General features: G+C 38.1%; 1 protein-coding gene and 1 long non-coding RNA gene across 18 annotated transcripts in view; one reads left to right on the plus strand and one right to left on the minus strand.

The window, feature by feature from the left end:
• Ikzf2 (IKAROS family zinc finger 2) overlaps positions 1 to 18,391 on the plus strand; it is a 158,663-nt gene that overhangs the window by 89,569 nt on the left and 50,703 nt on the right. For 14 of the 17 annotated variants that reach the window (XM_042260178.2, XM_076550183.1, XM_076550186.1 and 11 more), the window contains one exon: positions 15,248 to 15,514. In XM_042260178.2, the coding sequence (XP_042116112.1) occupies positions 15,248 to 15,514 (267 nt within the window). The remainder of the gene's footprint in view (positions 1 to 15,247; positions 15,515 to 18,391) is intronic. The other 3 variants (XM_076550189.1, XM_042260181.2, XM_076550187.1) reach the window with 1 other exon arrangement.
• Positions 1,407 to 18,391, minus strand: part of LOC143268312 (uncharacterized) — a 34,870-nt gene continuing 17,885 nt past the window's right edge. Inside the window, exons 2-3 of the long non-coding RNA XR_013044113.1 lie at positions 8,585 to 8,728; positions 1,407 to 2,233 (exon numbers count right to left, since the gene is read on the minus strand). This is a non-coding gene — a long non-coding RNA (uncharacterized LOC143268312). The remainder of the gene's footprint in view (positions 2,234 to 8,584; positions 8,729 to 18,391) is intronic.

Below are 18,391 nucleotides of genomic sequence, written 5' to 3' on the forward strand. Positions count from 1 at the left end.
ACTACCCTGAATGCTTATGAATTGCATGACCCTAGAATACAGATTCTCCATGCACATACTCTCAGCATTTGATATAAACAATAATAAAAATGGTTCGTTTGTTCTTGAGACACAATCTCCTGGATCCCGGGGTGACCTCAGATTTGGTGTGTAGCTGAAGATAACCTGAAGCTTCTGACCCTCCTGCCTTTACCTCCCCACTGCTGGAGTATAGCTGTGTCCCAACAGCGCCCAGTTTATAATAGTAAGAATTTTAATACAAGGAGAAAGAAGCTGTTTTCCGTCTTCAAGACCTTTGTCTCTGGTTTAGATCATTCCATTTAACGCTTATCTGATCTCTTAATAGCCTGCCCCCATACTCATACTGTTTTGAAAATAGTCAAAAATAGAAGGCCAATGCTTTCCATTTAAAAAAAAATACAAATCATAATTTTCCTCTTTATTCTTGTTCACATTGTAGTTTTGTAATTCTAATCTCACCTGGACCTGTAAGCCTCATGGAGTTATGAAAGGTAGTTTACTGGCTGGAAAAATGGCTCAGCAATTAAGAGCTATTGCTGCTCTTATAGGGACCTGCTTTCAGTTCCCAGGATCTACACTTCAAACTACGACTCTAGAGATCAGGCTCCAGCCTCCTCAGGCCCCTGGTCTGCATGTGGTACATGCATATAAAGAGAGGCAAATACTCATGCACATAAAAACTTAAAAATAAGTGAATAAATTTTTTTTTTTAAAAGTTAGTTCAAAATTTTGGAGAGTTTTTTTTCTTTTTCTCTGATTATAAAAGTTGAGCCAAACATTTGATAATAAAACCAATACTGAAATGTATGAAAGTAGTCATTTATTGCTGAGCATAGTGGAACAAGCTTTTAATACCAGAACTCTGTGAGTTCAAAGCCAGCCTGGTCTCTATAGAAAGTTCCAGGCCATTAAGAGCAACATAAGGAAAAGTTGTTGTTGGTGGTAGTGGTGGTTTTGTGTGTGTGAGTGTGTGTGTGTGTGAGAGAGAGAGAGAGAGAGAGAGTGTGTGTGTGTGTGTGTGTGTGTGTGTGTGAGAGAGAGAGAGAGAGAGAGAGAGAGAGAGAGAGAGAGAGAGAGAGAGTGTTGATGCATATATGCAGTACGTATTTTAAAATTCTATTGTTCAAGGAAAGCTACCTTGCCATTGGGTAAAGACATGCAACAGGTTTAAACTACTTAGACAGGGGATGATGTGGAAGCAAAATTAAAATAGTTTAAAGAATAGTGTCCAATCAAGGGAACAGATAGCTTGCTTGTACCAGCCACATGGCGTTCCCTTTGGTCTGGTGGAGGTTTCTATGGTTTGTTTAGGTTTCAGCGCGTCCCAGAAGGTGTTGCTATACCATGAAGGTGTGAGGCGCTGCAGTAACGAAACAGAGATGAAGTGGAAGGCTCATAAAGTGTCTTATCATCCGGGGCCTTCCTGGAGAAACCCAGCTGAAATTTCCGAGTGGTCAGCTTGACATTTGAAAGCACTGAGAAGTGTGCCATTATTTCTAGACTACTGCGGTAGTTAGAGGCAAGACTTAAAGTTCACTGCAGTAATTGCTGACAGCTTCCTCGGAATGAGGGGTGCTTTTAGTAAGCATATGCAGCCTACGGAAAAGGCAGCCTGCTAGGGACCTGAAAGGGAACAGTGGACCTTGTAAGATGAGAGGGACAGAAATGTAGATTGAGGCACTTTTTTTTTTTTTGTGCCCCTGGAGTAATTACATTCATTTTGTAGGTGGAAAAGAAGGAAAATGACTTTTAATGGCTGTTCATGTGTTTATGGTCTTCCAGCAAAGAACAATGCCAGACTTCTGAAATGCCCCTATATATTTTCCGTATCTAAAAATACAAAACCTGGTGCCCAGGTCGTCACCGGGAGCCAGGCAGGTAGTGTCACTGGACTTGGCACAGTGCACGCAAAGTGCTGAAGCGCTGATCCCTGCTGTAAAAGCATTCCCCTCCCTGGAAACCTGCAATTTGCCTCAGTCCCAGATGGGGAGGAAGCTCACAAACAGCCTGGAGCCATACATAATGGCAGGGCTCACATCCTGACCCAGCCAGAGTGAAAGAAAGGAGAAACTCAAGAGGGTCCATAACTATTCGAGTCGAGAGTTTTATGCTTTTAGCGAAGGCGGTGGCAGTCTTCCCCTTTGTGAAGTCGAGTTCGTTCTGTTTGCTTTGCCTCTCCCCTCTCCCTCTCTGGATGCCGTCCAATTTTCAGCTGAAAGAAACACGTGAGGATGGCATTTTAATCATAGTGCAGTCTCATCTGCTTAAGCCACAAACATTTATTGCTTAATAAAGAACACCTTACACCCGTGCCAACCGGCTTCCCAGTGTGTATACCGTACATATATGCACATGCGCTTACATGTAGTGTGCTCTCACCGTGACCTTCAGAAGCACAGTAAGACGGGGAATTAAGAATACTGTGTTTAAGCCAGAAGTTTTAAATACATCCTCTAAAAGTTGGATCTTTATCCAAACTCTATACCTAAGAACATATTTTTTTATGAATAAATCCATATTGCCATACCAAATGACCACAATAATTAATAATTTCATAGCTTGCTATTTATAAGAAAATTTGAATAGTCTGATATAGTCTGGAAATATAAATTCTGAAGAGTAGAGGGACCTCAAGAACTCTGTCCCTTGGTGGGGTGGCATGATGTATTAATTTCATCCATTTCTTAGGTCAGGAGTTCCAGCCTCTGAGAAGGTGACAAGGATCAGACCTTCTGTGCTAAAGCACAAGTTTTAAAAAAGGAATAATAAAATGCAGTGTATGCAGATTTTAGTCTCTATGTTGCCTAACCAGAAAGCACCAAGCATTGTACATGAAGCATTACCAGGGGGATAAAGTACTCTCACATTTGATAAGCACACCAGCTTACCTGTACGAGCTGACCGCCATTTATACGTACTTCAACTGTATGAACACTGCTTTGCCTATTACCTAGAACTATACGGTTACTTTACTGTTCTACCTACTTCAGTTAGCAGCTTTGGAAAGACGACTAAATGGGTGATTTGGAAATGGAGACAAACAACTCATGAGTAATCAAAACTCTCATTGTTGAATAAAAGAAAAATACATGTAAATGTATTTTAGATGAGCATATCACTTCTTGATCATTTATGCCTTATATTTTGCACTGGCATTTCATAGTAGTTCAAGATCTGGGGTGTTCAGAGTCACTGTGTTTTATAATGCACAGTCACTCACATATAAAATGGGATGTAGATATACATTCATATATTTCAGCAGAGAACATGACAGATATTGCCCTGCAATGTTAGAGCCTGGTACATATTTGTAGGACAATGTAATGACTGTTTCATGCACTCATACATGCTGTGGTGTCTATGTTTGGTTAGAATGTTCTATCTCCTTTTACTTTATAATTTCTTCATTATGTAAACATTCAAAGCACCATCTTCATCCTTTTTATAGTGTGTAGTGCCCTATCATACCCATAGTTACTTCCCTGGGCACACTAGTACACCACAACTTCCTATTCCTATCCATCCAAAACTTTGTACCCATTGACAGCCAATTCCCCGTTTTTCTCTCTCTCTCCTGCCTCAGGCCTTTGCTAACTACCATTCCATGAGGTCAGTTGTTTTAGATTCCACGTATAAGTAACATCGTGCAGTGTTTGGCTTTCTGTGCCTGGCTTTCTTCACTTAATATAATGATCCCTATTTGCATCCATCCCATAAATCGCAGGATTTCATTTCATTCTTCTATCGCTGAATAATAGTCTATGGTCAATCTACCATATTTTCTTAACCTATTCATCACTTGATTGACAGATTTGTTCTGTGTCTTGGCTATTGTTACTAGTGTTGCAGTGAACATGGGTGTGTAGTTGTTTCTTTAGCAGCCTAATCCATTTCCTTAGAGTATCTACCGAGTATTAAGATTGGCAATTCATATAATAATACATTTTTAAGATTCTGAGGAACTTCCATACCCTTTGCCACAAAGTTTGTTCTAATTCAAACAACAGCACCCAGGGGTCTCTAATCCACTTTCTTCCCACCTGTTATCTCTTGTCTTTTTGATAACAAGCATTCTTACTACATGGGGTGATATTTCATGTGTTTCTGATTTGCACTTCCCTGATAGTTAACGATGTTGAACATTTTTTTATATACAGCGGTTGGTCATTTGCAGGTCTTCTATGCATTAAATATCTATTTGGTTCTTTGTTTACATTTTCTCTGTGTACACAGAGGACATGAAGGTGTCTATCAGGTGTCTCCCTGAGTTGCTTTCTACCTTATTTTTTGAGAAACGGTCTTTCATTGGACCTAGAACTTGCCAAAATTGGGATTACAGACATGTGTCAACACACTCCTCTTTTTCATGGTCCTCATGCGTACATAGAAGACGCCCTAGAAACGGAACCATCTCCTCAGCCCCCTTAACTGCGTCAAAGGTATAGTTTGCAAATGCTGTCTTCCATTCTGTAAACTGTCGCTGTAGTGATGTTTTCGCTGGGCAGCGCAGAAGCTTTTCAGTTTGGTAAAACCACACTTGCCTGCTTTTGGTTTTATTTCCCCTGACTTTGGCGTCTCCCCGCAAAACTCCTTGCTGTGTCTAATGCCCCGAAGCATTTCCATTAGGTGTTTCTTCCTAGTCATTTCTCCCAGTCATTTTGTATGGGCAAGTCTTGAATTTCAGTCTTTTAACATTTTTGGTTAATTTTGGTTAGGTTTTGTAACTGGTATGAGAGAGGGTTTTGGTTTCATTATTCTGTATGTGAGTGTGCAATTATCCCAGCAAGGTCTGTTGACAAGAGTGTCTTTTCCCAAGCCTGCTCTTGGTACCTTGGTCGAAAATCAGGTGGATATAGGAATGCGGGTCAACATTTGACTCGGTTTTGTTTCATTATTCCATGCCAGTTTTTAATGCCAGTGCGATGCTGTTTTGAGCACCAAAACTTTGTAGCCCAACTTCAAGTGTGATGTGATGCCTCCTGCTTTTCACCTTTCCTATTTACTTTGGCAGTTTGAGAGTTTTGTGCCTGTTTTTGTGACCTCTTCAATTTCTTTTAAAGCAGTATTTATTTATCATCTGTGAATGTGAGCAAGTTTTTATCCACGCATCTGCATGCCATTGGCACGTGTGATGTCAAAGCATGACTTGCAGGACATGGGAATCAGACTGGAGTACACAGGCTTCTGGGAGTCAGACTCCAGTACACAGCCTTGGCCACAAGCACCTTTACTTCCTGAGCCATCTCGCCAACTCTAGTTTCTTTCTTCAGCATTTTATTATGTTCTTTGAGGAGATTTTGCCTCTTTGGCTAAACTTATTTGTAGGAATTTTGTCTATTTATTTATGTTGTCACTATTGTCAAGGATGTAGCTTCTTGATAATTGTTCCAGATAACTGGCATGTAACAATACTGATTTCTGGTGTGTGTGTGTGTGTGTGTGTGTGTGTGTGTGTGTGTGTGTGTGTGTGTTCTATTTTATAGAAAGTGTTCATACCTTAAGGTTAGGAAATAAGATATGTTCATAGTTAATAAATATGATGCTGTTACTTTGAAGAAAATCAGTATTTGGCACAGATCTGTTAAAAATTTTGCCTGGTAAATTGCCCTTAATCACTGTTTTTTTGTTTTTTCCTTTCTCACTAGTCAAAGTGCTTTATTGGCTACACATTTCTTGTTGACCAACCTTGCATCTTGGGACCACATGTAGACTTTTCATTTGACTCAAATATTTGAAGTAAATATAGAATATACTGGAATGAATATAGAATAGCAGAGAAAGATCCCTTGCCTTTATATGTAACAAGGAGCCTAAACTTGTCTGTGAAGGATACCATTGGCTTTTCATAGGAGTTACATTGAACTTGTAGTTGGCTTTGGGCAGTGTGGATATTTTAATAGTGTCCACTCTTCTCATCCCTGAACACATGGTTTCTTTTCAATTTGTGTGCACATACTCTACAATTTCTTCAACCAATGTCTTATAAGTCTCACTATATAAATTCTTTGCTTTTTGGTTGTTTATTCCTAGGCAATTTTTGTACCAATTGTGAATGGGATTCCTGTCTTGATTTCTATTTCCCATAACTAGCTTCTCCTCTGTTGCAACAGTATTGGGGTTTGTATGCTGATTTTGTATCCTGCCTCTTTGCTGTACTTATATTCTAATAGTTTTTTTTTTAAATGAAGTCCTTGTGATTTTTCTCCATATAAAAGATCATGTCATCTGCAAATACTGGCAATTTGGCTTCTTCCTCTAGCTAACACTTCTAGTAGTGTGTTGAATATATGAAGTAAAAGTGGACATTTTTGTATTATTCAAGATCTTGGAGAACAGGCCTTTGGCTTTTTCTACTCAGCATTATGTTAGCTGTTGGCTTATTATTTATGCCCTTTATTACATACCAGTTTGTAAGTATTGTCTTAAATGCTACTGTGGGACCTTCTTACCTTTACTTTAGTAGCAATGCACCAAATATTCAACTTACTTATTGGTATATATTTATGATATGGTTTTATCCAAATATTTTAATAAGCTACCTAGCTTTATGTGTTATATATACATACTATTATGCTTAATACTCAGAATGTAATATCTTGATACTTATTATACAAGAAAATTGAGACAGGTTTTTTAAGGTCCTATGGCTAATAAGTGAACGAACTTGTTCTTAAGCTCCAGAATCTAGCTTGTGCTCGTAATCTCTGCTTGTTCTAACTGACTATGTGGCTGCAGTCTTGTGGTTTTTATGTAGAGGATATTATCCACTCTATACATACACTAGGAAATGAGGCTATTTGGTAGGTGACTTAACATTCATACATTAGTAATTTAAAGACAGGTATTCTAATCTACTCTTTCCATTTCCTCATGTGGTGCTTTGTGATTTTTTTTCTTTTAACATAGAGGCTCTGTATGACACTCAGTAGAACCAGAAGCCAGACATGAAGGTTGTAAAGAGAACTGCTGCTACCACATTGTGGAAAACCCAACTAGACTTAGAAGTATTAAGATTTGCCTGGCAGCTGTCCAGGTTACTGTCTCTTAATCACAGGTTTGCTCTTCGTCACTACTTGATAGGTTTTCTGGGTTCTACATTTATCGTTGAACAACCTGAATCACATTGGTCAAATGTGGAATCTTAAATGATGCAGACAAATAAGAGTGTTTGGAAGCCCTTAGAAGGACCTTCCAGTCTTAATCTCAATAGGTATGACTACTACGCAAGGAGGGTGGAACCCAGAGTATGGACAGCATTGGATTCTCTTGTCACTTCAGAGACTGTGCAGAGCTGCTAAAGAGCCGGGGGCTGGATCTTCCCTCTGTTGGAGTTGCTCCATTCCTTACTGCCTTCTGACCTCGTTATGTGTCCTTAGTGGCCTCTGGTGATCCTGGGCCGTGCTTCCCTTTGGGAGCATGCCCACTGGGCTGGATTGTATAGTAATGATTTTCCCTCTTACAGAAGTCAGGTTAAGAATTTTGTTCTCCTCTTATTAAAAATATTTCCCAATATAATTTGTTTTGTAAGCCTCCCATAGTTATGTTAAACACATGATTGCCAAACACCAGTTCAAAGTCAATTGCTCTTACATGAGATGAAATCCATGCTCAGAAAACTTGGCAGTCAGAGCTCGTCTTTTTTCCAAACAGACTCACACAATTTTTTCTTTACCCCAGACTGGCAAACTAATTACCCATATTAAACATGGAATTATATATGTACACACTGTGCTAACTTATCCTTTCTTAATGTGTTGGCATTTCTTTTGTTGTTAACTAATAACGCGTCACTGCCCTGCTTACGATGAACAGGCGATATAGCAAGAATTTGGTTCTCGGTGAGCGCTGGGTCCCAGTCTTAGTTGGTTCTGAATAGCTGTGCCACTCAACTTGTTATTTCACCAGTATCTTCATCCATAACATGAAGATGAAAATATACTTTCGTGATTGTTGCTATTAAATCTGTTAGTAGGCTGGGAGCTATCACCTTTCGTACAGTGAAATTGATTATGTTTTGTGCTTAAAACTTATTTGAATATCATTAAGTTTCTCAGGTGTGGTTAAAGTTTGCAAGTGTTCAGTAACTTAAGTGAAAGCCGGGTGGTGGTGGTGCATGCCTTTAATCTCTGCGAATTCGAGGCCAGCCTGGTCTACAGAGCGAGTTCCAGGACAGGCACCAAAGCTACACAGTCATAAGTCAGCAGCAATGGTTTAACAAAGTGCATAGTAAGAGGCTAGTGTGTGTGAGCTCATGTGAGGATAGCATTGTTGTACTACTGATTTTACACTGTGCAATATATGATGGCTGTAATGGTAGGCATTGTAAAATTAAAACATATGCATTAATGAAATCGCCATAGTGTTAGGACAACATGAGTTTCACAGAAAGAGAACTTGCCTAAAAACTTTCCTGAAAAGAGTAAAACTGCAGATTTGACCTCAATGTTGCACTTATTTGGCTGGGAAAGGCTGGGGAGATGGTGTTACTCGGTAAGTGACTGAAGCATTGTCATAAACACCCAAATGTGGATCACCAGCACCCATGTCAAAAAGCAATACTCACGGAAGTCAGGCCTCGGGACACATATCTGGAACCCTAGCACTGGGGCAGCATGGAGGGCGACGTGGAAACAGGTGGATCCGTGGAGGTCTTTAGCTAGCCAACCAGCAGAGCCAAAAGAGTGAGCTCCGGGCTCAGGAAGAAACCCTGTCTCAAAAATAAGGTAGGAAGGGATTGAAGAATACACTCAGCTTGGAGCCCTCCCTCCACATAACTACACAGACATGCAAACATCACCACACACACACACACACACACACACACACACACACACACACACACACACACACACACACACACGGGGAACATTTCAAGGTGATGGAAGAGCAGCCCGAGAGTGCTGCCCACAAATAGCTGCTGCTCGGCTGACACCAGTGTCTGGACTTGTCCAACCCTCCATAAAACAAACACTTGAAAGATCTTGTGAGGGAGCTGCTTTGCAAGATTTGCCCATCACTTACCCACACTTAACAGGAATAAAGTTTTTATATCCTTTGAAATTTCACCGAGGAGTTAAAAAATGATTGCACATACTTTAAGATAACTCTGGTTATGATAATTTTTATTTTGTTTGGCCTGTTGGTTGATTGTTGGTGAATAATTGTCCTTTACATCAGTTTTGAAGTTATGTTGGTTTGCTGACTATTTAAACAGCTGCTGGACTAGTAACACAGATTTCATCAAGTTTGGTGTGTCTTTTTCTAATGTTTAAAAGAAAGTTATATTTGTGTAGATTCAACTTCAGAAGGTTAGGTAGAAGTATTGAAACAATTAGTGTATTTAACGCTCTTTCAGGTAACTAGCATAGACTGAGAGAAATTGTTTCTGAGTTTTAAAATCCCTAAGTGCCCACTTGAATTCTTACATGGCAGAAACCGAGTATATAAAAATAGAATCACACATGATAACCACTTTAATTTGGGAAGAATGACATTCTAGTCTCCTTTTCTTTTTTCTTATGAAAGTAACATTACATGAACTTTCTTAGCATTTGCTTCCATTAAAAATTTTAATTCTAAATTTAGTGCTGGGGAGGTAGTAACATGCTTGCCATGTAAGCATGAGAACCTGAGGTCAGTGTACAGAACTTATGTCAAAAGCCAGATGTGGTGCCATGGGGGTGTAATCCCAGGGATGAGAAGGCATGTCTGGGTGGATTCCCTGAGACTTGCTGGCCAGTTAGCCTGGTGTACTTGGTAAGTTTCCAGGATAGTGAGAGACCCTGCCTCAAAATAAATGTTTAAAAGACATGTGATACCTGTAGAACTACCCTCAAAGTTATTTTCTGGCCTTCATTCACACACACACACACACACACACACACACACACACACACACACACACACACACTGTAGCTCTCTCTCTCTCTGTCTCTCTCTGTCTCACACACAGACACACACACACTGTAGCTCTCTCTCTCTCTCTGTCTGTCACACACACACATACCACACACACACACACACACACACACACACACACACACACACGGTAGCATCTACAAACAAATGGCAAAAATAACATTAGGAACAGCTTCAGAGCTGTTAAGAAATTCAGTTTGATGTGTGTAACAATGCACTTTTACTTTCCACCACAGTTATGCTAAAATAAAAGTAGATCAATTGATGAGAATGAACTAAAAAGTGAGGTAGTGTATCCACACATGAATGTCACATTCACATGAACCAGCTCCCTCACATAGCAAGAAACAAAAACAGATGTTTCTTTAGCAGTTGGGTTTTTGCTTGATTTTTGAGAAAGAACTTAAATCTGTGTAAATAGAGAAGGGGAGAAGAAGGAATTGGGGGAGGATAAGAACATGATTAAAATATATTTGAATATGTTTAATTTAAATATTTTAAATGTGAAAATTGTTTTAATTAACAAAAATATGATGATGATGATGATGATGATGATGATGATGATGATGATGGAGTCATAGAACTAAGGCCAGGAGTGTAAGTCAAGCCAAGTGATTGCTGAGCATACACAAAGACCTAGGTTGGGTCCCTAACACAACCTTCTCACCAAGAAAGGGTAGAAAACACTAAAATATCTGCTGCTTATTACATTTTATTTAATCTTTATTGTTGGTTGGTGACTAAAAGAAAACAAAACCCATTTACTTAATAAGAAACACGCATTAACAAGGCAGTAGGCATATAAAAAGAGGTCATGAAGGAGTTTGTACCTAAAAACAGATATTTCACTAATATAATTTACTTATACAACATCCTTTGGACATTTTGCATAAATTGAATATATATTTATAGCCATAACTATAGTTTCACCCAAGCACCTGCCTTTGCAACACATGGGAGTTTGCCATCTCTGGTGACTGATTCCTTCAAGAAATATGAAATAATTAAAAAAATTTTAACAAGTAAGTTTCTTATATGCATGGTGGAATATATGAAGGTAATTTTGAACTGTCAAAAATTGAGATGATAAATTTTACTTTCCATAAAAGAAAATTTGGTTTTCAAAAATAACCTTATTAAATTTTAGTTGAAAAGTTGTGGAAATAATGTAATAACCAGAACTGCAAGTATAATTATCAGAATATTTTGATCATATAAGCTTTCTACAAATTAAAACTTTATTACTAGTATGACCTGATTCTACTAACCCACAAGTAGATTTGTTAAGCTTCCCAGACAGGAAATAATACAAGGGGCTTGTGATGTGTTTTCTGCATTTGCAAGGATGTGTAGAATAATCATGTAGAGTATAGGAGCAGTTTTCCAGAGTACTTTTCATCAAATTGATGACTTACTTCAGTTTTTCAAAAACATTTTCAAATTTTCAGTTTTTGGAGTATGTGTATGTGCATACATGCTTTATAATAATCTGTATCTGTTTACCTGTATATAAACTTTCATTCAGTGTTCTCGTTAATGTCTCACTAAGGAATGAAAGGCAAGTATAGTGTGGCCCTCTACTCCTTGTTATATATCTTGACACAATGATGATTTTGAAGCTTCTTAATGTAGGTAGCCCAGTATGGTGAAGATTCCAACTGTGGTAGCCCAGTATGGTGAAGATTCTGAGTGTTGGTAGTCCAGTATGGTGAATCTTCTGAGTGTAGGAGCCCAGTATGGTGAAGCTTCTGAGTGTAGGTAGCCCAGTATGCTTACTAATGAAGCTTATAATAGAAGATTGTTTGGCTGAGAAGTCATTTTTTTCCAAAGAGCTTCTTTTATAGCTTTGAATTACACAGTATGGAAGAACACATCAGACTTACATAAAATCAAATTAGCTTCCAACTTATATAGAGTGAAATTAGCCTGTTTATGAGAACATATTCCTAGACCACATTGTGAAAATAAGTCCATGTAGTGAAGGTTAAATCTCCAGTTCCAAAAATTGAAAACTAAAGTACGATTAATACTGTATTTAGTGATTGACAGTTGTATTAGGGCTCACTATGCTTTAAACAATGATAGTCAGCTCTTTCTTAGTGTGGAAATTTAAATTTATACCTTTTCCCTAACACTTGAATTTTATCATTAAATACTTCAAACATTATAGGTTGTCTGTCATAATTAGAAACATCTTATATTGAAAAAAGAAACATACCATAGTTTTTTTAGAGCTAGAAAGGCTTCTGTTTAGTGGTTAGTATTTAAAGGACATTTTATTTAATTTCCTGCTTCTTTAACATAGGATTTCAACTTTAGACACAGACATTAGAAATGAGTATAATGGAAAATTTTTGTGAGTGGGCTACCATTTTGGGTGAAGTTTAGTGTATGAGGTATATATTGAAACATGTTACATTTTACTAATTTACTATATAAGGAAAGCAATGGGACACAAATTTACATATGATAAACATGATTACTTACAGCATCGGTATAAAAAACCCATACTATACTTTATTTTTTCTGTCTCAATTACATCAGAAATAAACATTTCCCTAGTGTTTGCCTCCATTATACTCATCTAGGGAGAATAGCCCTTCATAAGGATATTTTAATCTGACAGTATTTTTTAAATGACATTTTATCTGTGTCCATTGTTGTTGGGTTTGGATAGCCTCGTAGTAGTGTCCTCTGATATTTAAAATCAAGCTGTATTTTTTTTTATAATTCCATCCTATTTTGATATTTGAGACATCTATACTTTTATGCTAACAGTCTGCACATGCAGGTATATTTTTCTTGAGTTCTGAAGAGGAACCCTGGCAAGCTTCATGGTGGTTAAATGTGGCTTATCAAATGATAGCTAATTCATGAATAAAATGGAAAGTCAAAATATTTGCAAAATACATCAGCAGTGCAGGCCTAGGTTCCTGGGTAACGGGGAATAGGCCTGGGAGAATTTCTAGGGAGAAGTGTTCCTAATAGAGTATGTTTTTTGGAATATTTGCATATGTATAGTGAGGTATCTTGGGCAGCCACCTGAAGTCTGAACGGAAGTAATTATCTACGGTATTTCCAGCATGTTCCTCTGACGGCTACAAACTGGCTTGTGTCATTGGTTGTAGAGTATTCTGCTTGTGGTGTCATATCAGTCCTGAAATCATTTTAGATATTAGGGAGTTTGGGGTTTTGATTTTCAGAATAAGGAAACATTTAAACTCAGTGAGAAAAGTTTGACAACCTGGTAGAAAAATGGGCAAATAATGTTGATATACAGTTTTCAAAAAGACCATTTAAATTTATAACAGTGAGCTTCACTCATACTTTTAAATGCCTGTAAAAATACAAGACTTTTCACACTGATCCTTCTGTGTGGGGATATATATATAATAGCAACAGAGAATGGATGATCATAAATCTCTCCTGATAGTCTAGATATATAATTTATTTTACATTTTAAATGGATTCAGATAGACTTCTAACTGTGAGCATTATGATCATGATTTCTTTAGAAGCAGAGACTGAAGGATTCTGAGCATTTGCTAAAAATGACTTAATTTTCTCACTCAATCCTTCGTATTGTTTTGTCGCTCTTTACAATGGCATGGAATCTATAACATAAAACAGGGTTGGGGGAATGAAATACGTAATGATTTTAGTAAAACTAATGAGTGAATACTGCTTGAACAGCTCCTATAGATCACGAGGTCTGTGAGCATGCTTGTTCGGGGGCGGGGATATAGTGTTGAGTAGAATACTGACCCGTCTCTTCTTAAAAATCAAATAGGATCATATCAGTTTCTAAATTGCTAGATTCAGTAAGGATGGCTGTCCCTTTGTGGATTATAGAGCAGTTTACATTGTGTAAGTTAATTAATCTTCACCAAAATCTTACAAAGTAACTGTAGCATCATATTGCCTGAAGAAAAAGGGAGATGCCTGAGTACTGAGTTTATCCATTTAATGCTCAGATCAACCCTGCAAAGTGGAGGCATTATCATCTCCATTTTTTGGAGGACAAGGAGAAATACTAAGATGCTTAACAATTTAAGAATGTAAGTATCTCCACTCTCACCAAAGGTTCTGCCCAGGCCTTATTCAGCGATTTGAATTCATTGCCGCTTTTCAAATGCACGATGTTAAGATTCATAGGTTAAGTAATTAGTTTAGGATTATACTGCTGGCACTCTGTAGCACACTGCCTCTGATTAGAGAGCTCCGCAGAGAGGGACAGAGACACGCCATCATGATGGCACCCTGTCCTGGTAAGCAGTAGTCATGAATCAAGAGTACATCACCTTTTCAGGAAAACAGCTGCAGTACACAGGACATACAGGCAGGAACCAGCTAATTTGTTATGTCGAGGAGCTTCAGTATGGATTCTTAAGAAACTTTCAAGATCGCGAGACCGAAAACCTGATGCTAATTTAAAAGCCTGCCTCTACTTTGTAAGAGGACTGAGCCATTTAGATCAAGGGCTGTGCTAACCGAATTCCAACTTTCCTGTGGGATGATCCAAAAACAGCAAACAGAAGGCATTAAGTTTCTTAACAGTCGCAAGTGTGTACATGCATGCTAGGCTGTTCCTGTCACTGGCTGCTCTTTGATTTGTTGGAGATCAGTGTTCAAGCGCGTTGGTTCACAACCTGGTAGTGTGTTCCAGAGAGGACTATTTTTGTTGCATGGAGGAAACAAAAGCAGGGTAATTTAAGATGGCAAGGTTTATGCACTTTCCCTCACACTGATACAGCCCTCAGCTGAATGTTTGTGTTTAGTCTGACTTGGGGACATTTGCCTTGACAGTGTGCCTTCATCGGTGACAGCCGTTTGTGGGATTAAGATCTTGACTTGTTTCTCTTGCTCTGCGCAGAAGCAGGTTGACACAGGCACTCTTGATGGGAAGCAGAGAATGTGGCATGAACGGGATTGTTCAATTAAGATGAGGTGTGGCTCAGTGGGTTAAGAAACTTTTAACCTTGCGTCTTCCACGCGTGCTTTTCATTCTTATTAACTGTAGTGACCAACTTCAAAAAAAAAAAACCCACAAGAATTAGTTCAGGACTTGCATAAAAGCAATGTAGCTGAGTGAAATAAATGAGCAGGAGCGGAAGTCGAGGGTCCATTGTCTGCCTACAGTGCTTCCGAGCGGTCTTCACTCTCCCCCAGGCTCACTCCCGAGCACCGCACACAGTGTGGATTGACTTAGTGCATCCTTCCCATCCGCTCCGTAGAGTGACGGTGGACAGGAAAGAAATGAGGGTAACAGCACGTAACAAATGTCTTCTTCAATTCTTTTAAATTCCAGCAAATTCTGTAAAGCTAGAAATGCAGAGTGATGAAGAGTGTGAGAGGAAACCCCTGAGCCGCGAAGATGAGATCAGGGGCCATGATGAGGGGAGCAGCCTAGAAGAGCCCCTAATTGAGAGCAGCGAGCTGGCTGACAACAGGAAAGTCCAGGACCTTCAAGGCGAGGGAGGAATCCGGCTTCCGAATGGTAAACTGAAATGTGACGTCTGTGGCATGGTTTGCATTGGGCCCAATGTGCTTATGGTACATAAAAGGAGTCACACTGGTAAGCAGCTGAACGAATAACCTGATGACTGCCCGTGGCATCTGATGTTGATATTACCTGACATCTACTCTCTTTCCTTTTTATTCAGGGGTGGCAATGTGAAGTTACCTTTTCAGAATTCTGCTAGTATTGGATTGCTGGGAAGCAGAAAGTAGCCTGGGTCTTGACTTCCAGCCTTCAAATCTGAATAGCATGTCAGAAAAGAAGTTTGGGATTCAGTTTCCACAGTTCTTAATATAGCAATAATATGATAAGGGTTCAAAAGGTATAGGAGAATTTCACGGAGTAATTTAATCTTTTTATATTTGTATACCTATTTTACCATACCCATGGGCAGGTAATATAGTTTGCTTCCTAGGACTTTACACTACAAAATAGCACTCACACATTTATATAGGAAGGAACCGTTTTCACTTTGGTTAACACTCCCTGAAATATTGTTTCTGGTCAGGCTTTGCTGACCAAAGGTCTCTGTAGCCGAAGGGTGCTTCCTCTAGTTCAAGGATGTCACTTTTAGTTTTGGCTCTGGAAAAAGATGGTTAGGGTGAGAACAGTCAAAGAATGGCAGGGATGTAGGTAGAAATGTGGAAGTCTGGAGTTAGGTGAGGAAAGTACCCGTGGATAATTTAGTATATGCTGTCACCGCATTGAGAGATACAAGCACTTCATAAAACCAGGCCAGATCAGGAGGGGACAGTGTTCTATAAATCTTCTCAAAGCTTTTGATAGAGGGACATAGGAAAAAAAGAAGGACAGGAGGGAAGGAAGGCAGAGGAGAGTGGGTAAACACAACACAATGAAGTTGTGGGTGTGGGTGTGTCTATTGTTTTAAGGGAGAGCAGTTAATTTTTGATGAAGTTTCAAATTGAGCAGGGCAGGGTGGCATGCACCTGTAATCCCAGTGTTTGGCAGGCAGGTGGATCAGAAGTTCAAGGTCATCCTAATTTATATAAAATTTGAGGATCCTAATTTATATAAAATTTGAGGCCAGCCTACACTACATGAGACTGTCCCCAAACCAAACAACAATAAAAATTTTCAAATCAGGTGTGGTGGCACACACCTTTAATCTCAGCACTGGGGAATCAGAGGCAGGAGGATCTCTGAATTCAAGACCAACCTGGTCTACATAATGAGTTCCAGGCTAGTCAAGGCTACATAGTGAGACCCTTTCTAAAAAAGAAAGAAAAAAATTAAAGTGATATGTCTTCTACTAAAACATGATAGTATTCTCCAGTAAAATATTAATAATGTTCTTAGTTTTAAAATGTGATATTCTTTTGAAAGAATGAGAAATCACATGGAAGAAATGTATTTTAAAATTTTACTTCTAAATAATCAACGTAAAAGTTTTATTCTAAAACATGTGCTATAATTATACATTAAAGCATTTTTAGTTCAGACCTGTCATGACACACACTTGAAGAAAATCAAGTTGTCTAGCTTGTGTCCCTTACCTAGAAAAGGTCACTAGTGAGGCTGGAACCATGTTACTCTGATTTGTAGGCTCGTTTAATTTGAGCACACATAAGTGGACTGTTACTATACCAACAACTTATTATAAAGTGTCACTATAAATTAAGGCTTATACTTTTTAAATTAAAATAGAATTTTCACATTCAGATTGATATATTCATATCATCTACTTTCCAATTATGCATTTTTATAACTATAAAAATTAGCAGTTTTGCTTTGTTATGAATATTATTTTAAAAAAATGTCATGTTTAAAAATGTTTATATCACTAATGAATATTTCCTTAGTATTTTAAATGTCTTTGGAAAAGTTAAAATATACCAAGCTTTGGTTTCTATTCCATAAGAAAAAAAGGATAGGACTATAAAATTAATCTACTTTTATTCCATGCTCACAAAATAATACTGGCTTGGAAAAGGAATTTACAAAGCTATGTTTATTATATTAGAGTGAGTGTCTTGAAGAACATAACACCCATTTAAATGATTAATTTTCATTTGAAATATTAAAAGAATTCACTTATTTTGCAGTTCAATTTTATTTACTGATAATTTTAAGACTAAAGTTTATGCTAAATATTAGTTTGGGAAGATTTTTAATAAATCTTTTTTGTTAGGAAAATTCAAAGAACACTAGAACTGTCTCTTGAAGACTTAGTTTTAATTTGTATTTTTTGTATCTGTTGTGAAATTCATTTTTTAATAAAATAATTCAGCACCTACTCCACTTTCCAGTATGTATTTACTACAAAAGTGGGATGGAATTATTTAAACACTGAAAATGATGTCATTGGTATGGGGCTTGTTTATAAATCATTACACAGATTTGCACATATTCTCGAATATGAGACTCACTGGTAAAGGCAAGGAGAAAAAAACTAAGCAGCCATGTGAAGTTCACTCAATAGCACCAAATCCTTTGCCTTACTGACCTATTTTAAAAACCCGAATTCCTTCTTCAGATCTGGGAGACCTTTGTAATTTCAATAGATGTTCATAGAGAAACTTAGGAGGCTGTGACACTGTTAGGTATAGCATCTTCAAATCAGCCTTGACTATGGATTTCTGATGACTTAGTTGATTCCAGTTGATTGTCATGGTCTCAATTCTCCTGTAATATTGTTGGCGACAGGCTTCTTTGTGTTTCTTTAAACTTGACGTAGCAATGTATAGTCAGAATCTAGTCTCCAACCAGGTGTTTTCTCTGTAATAGTAGGGACTGCTGTCTTCATTAGAGAGTTTCCCACTCTTAAAAAAAATGTATTTGTGGCTAAACAACAGCCACTCACTGTCTTCAATCCTTTGTGAGGCCCTTAGGAAGCTCATAAGAGATCTAATGTACAATTGACAGTGAATAAGAATGTATGTAACCACCCAGTGTCCTCCAATTACATGAGGTATC

The sequence above is a fragment of the Peromyscus maniculatus genome, chromosome 13, assembly GCF_049852395.1.
Source record: "Peromyscus maniculatus bairdii isolate BWxNUB_F1_BW_parent chromosome 13, HU_Pman_BW_mat_3.1, whole genome shotgun sequence".
NCBI classification, from domain to species: Eukaryota; Metazoa; Chordata; class Mammalia; order Rodentia; family Cricetidae; genus Peromyscus; species Peromyscus maniculatus.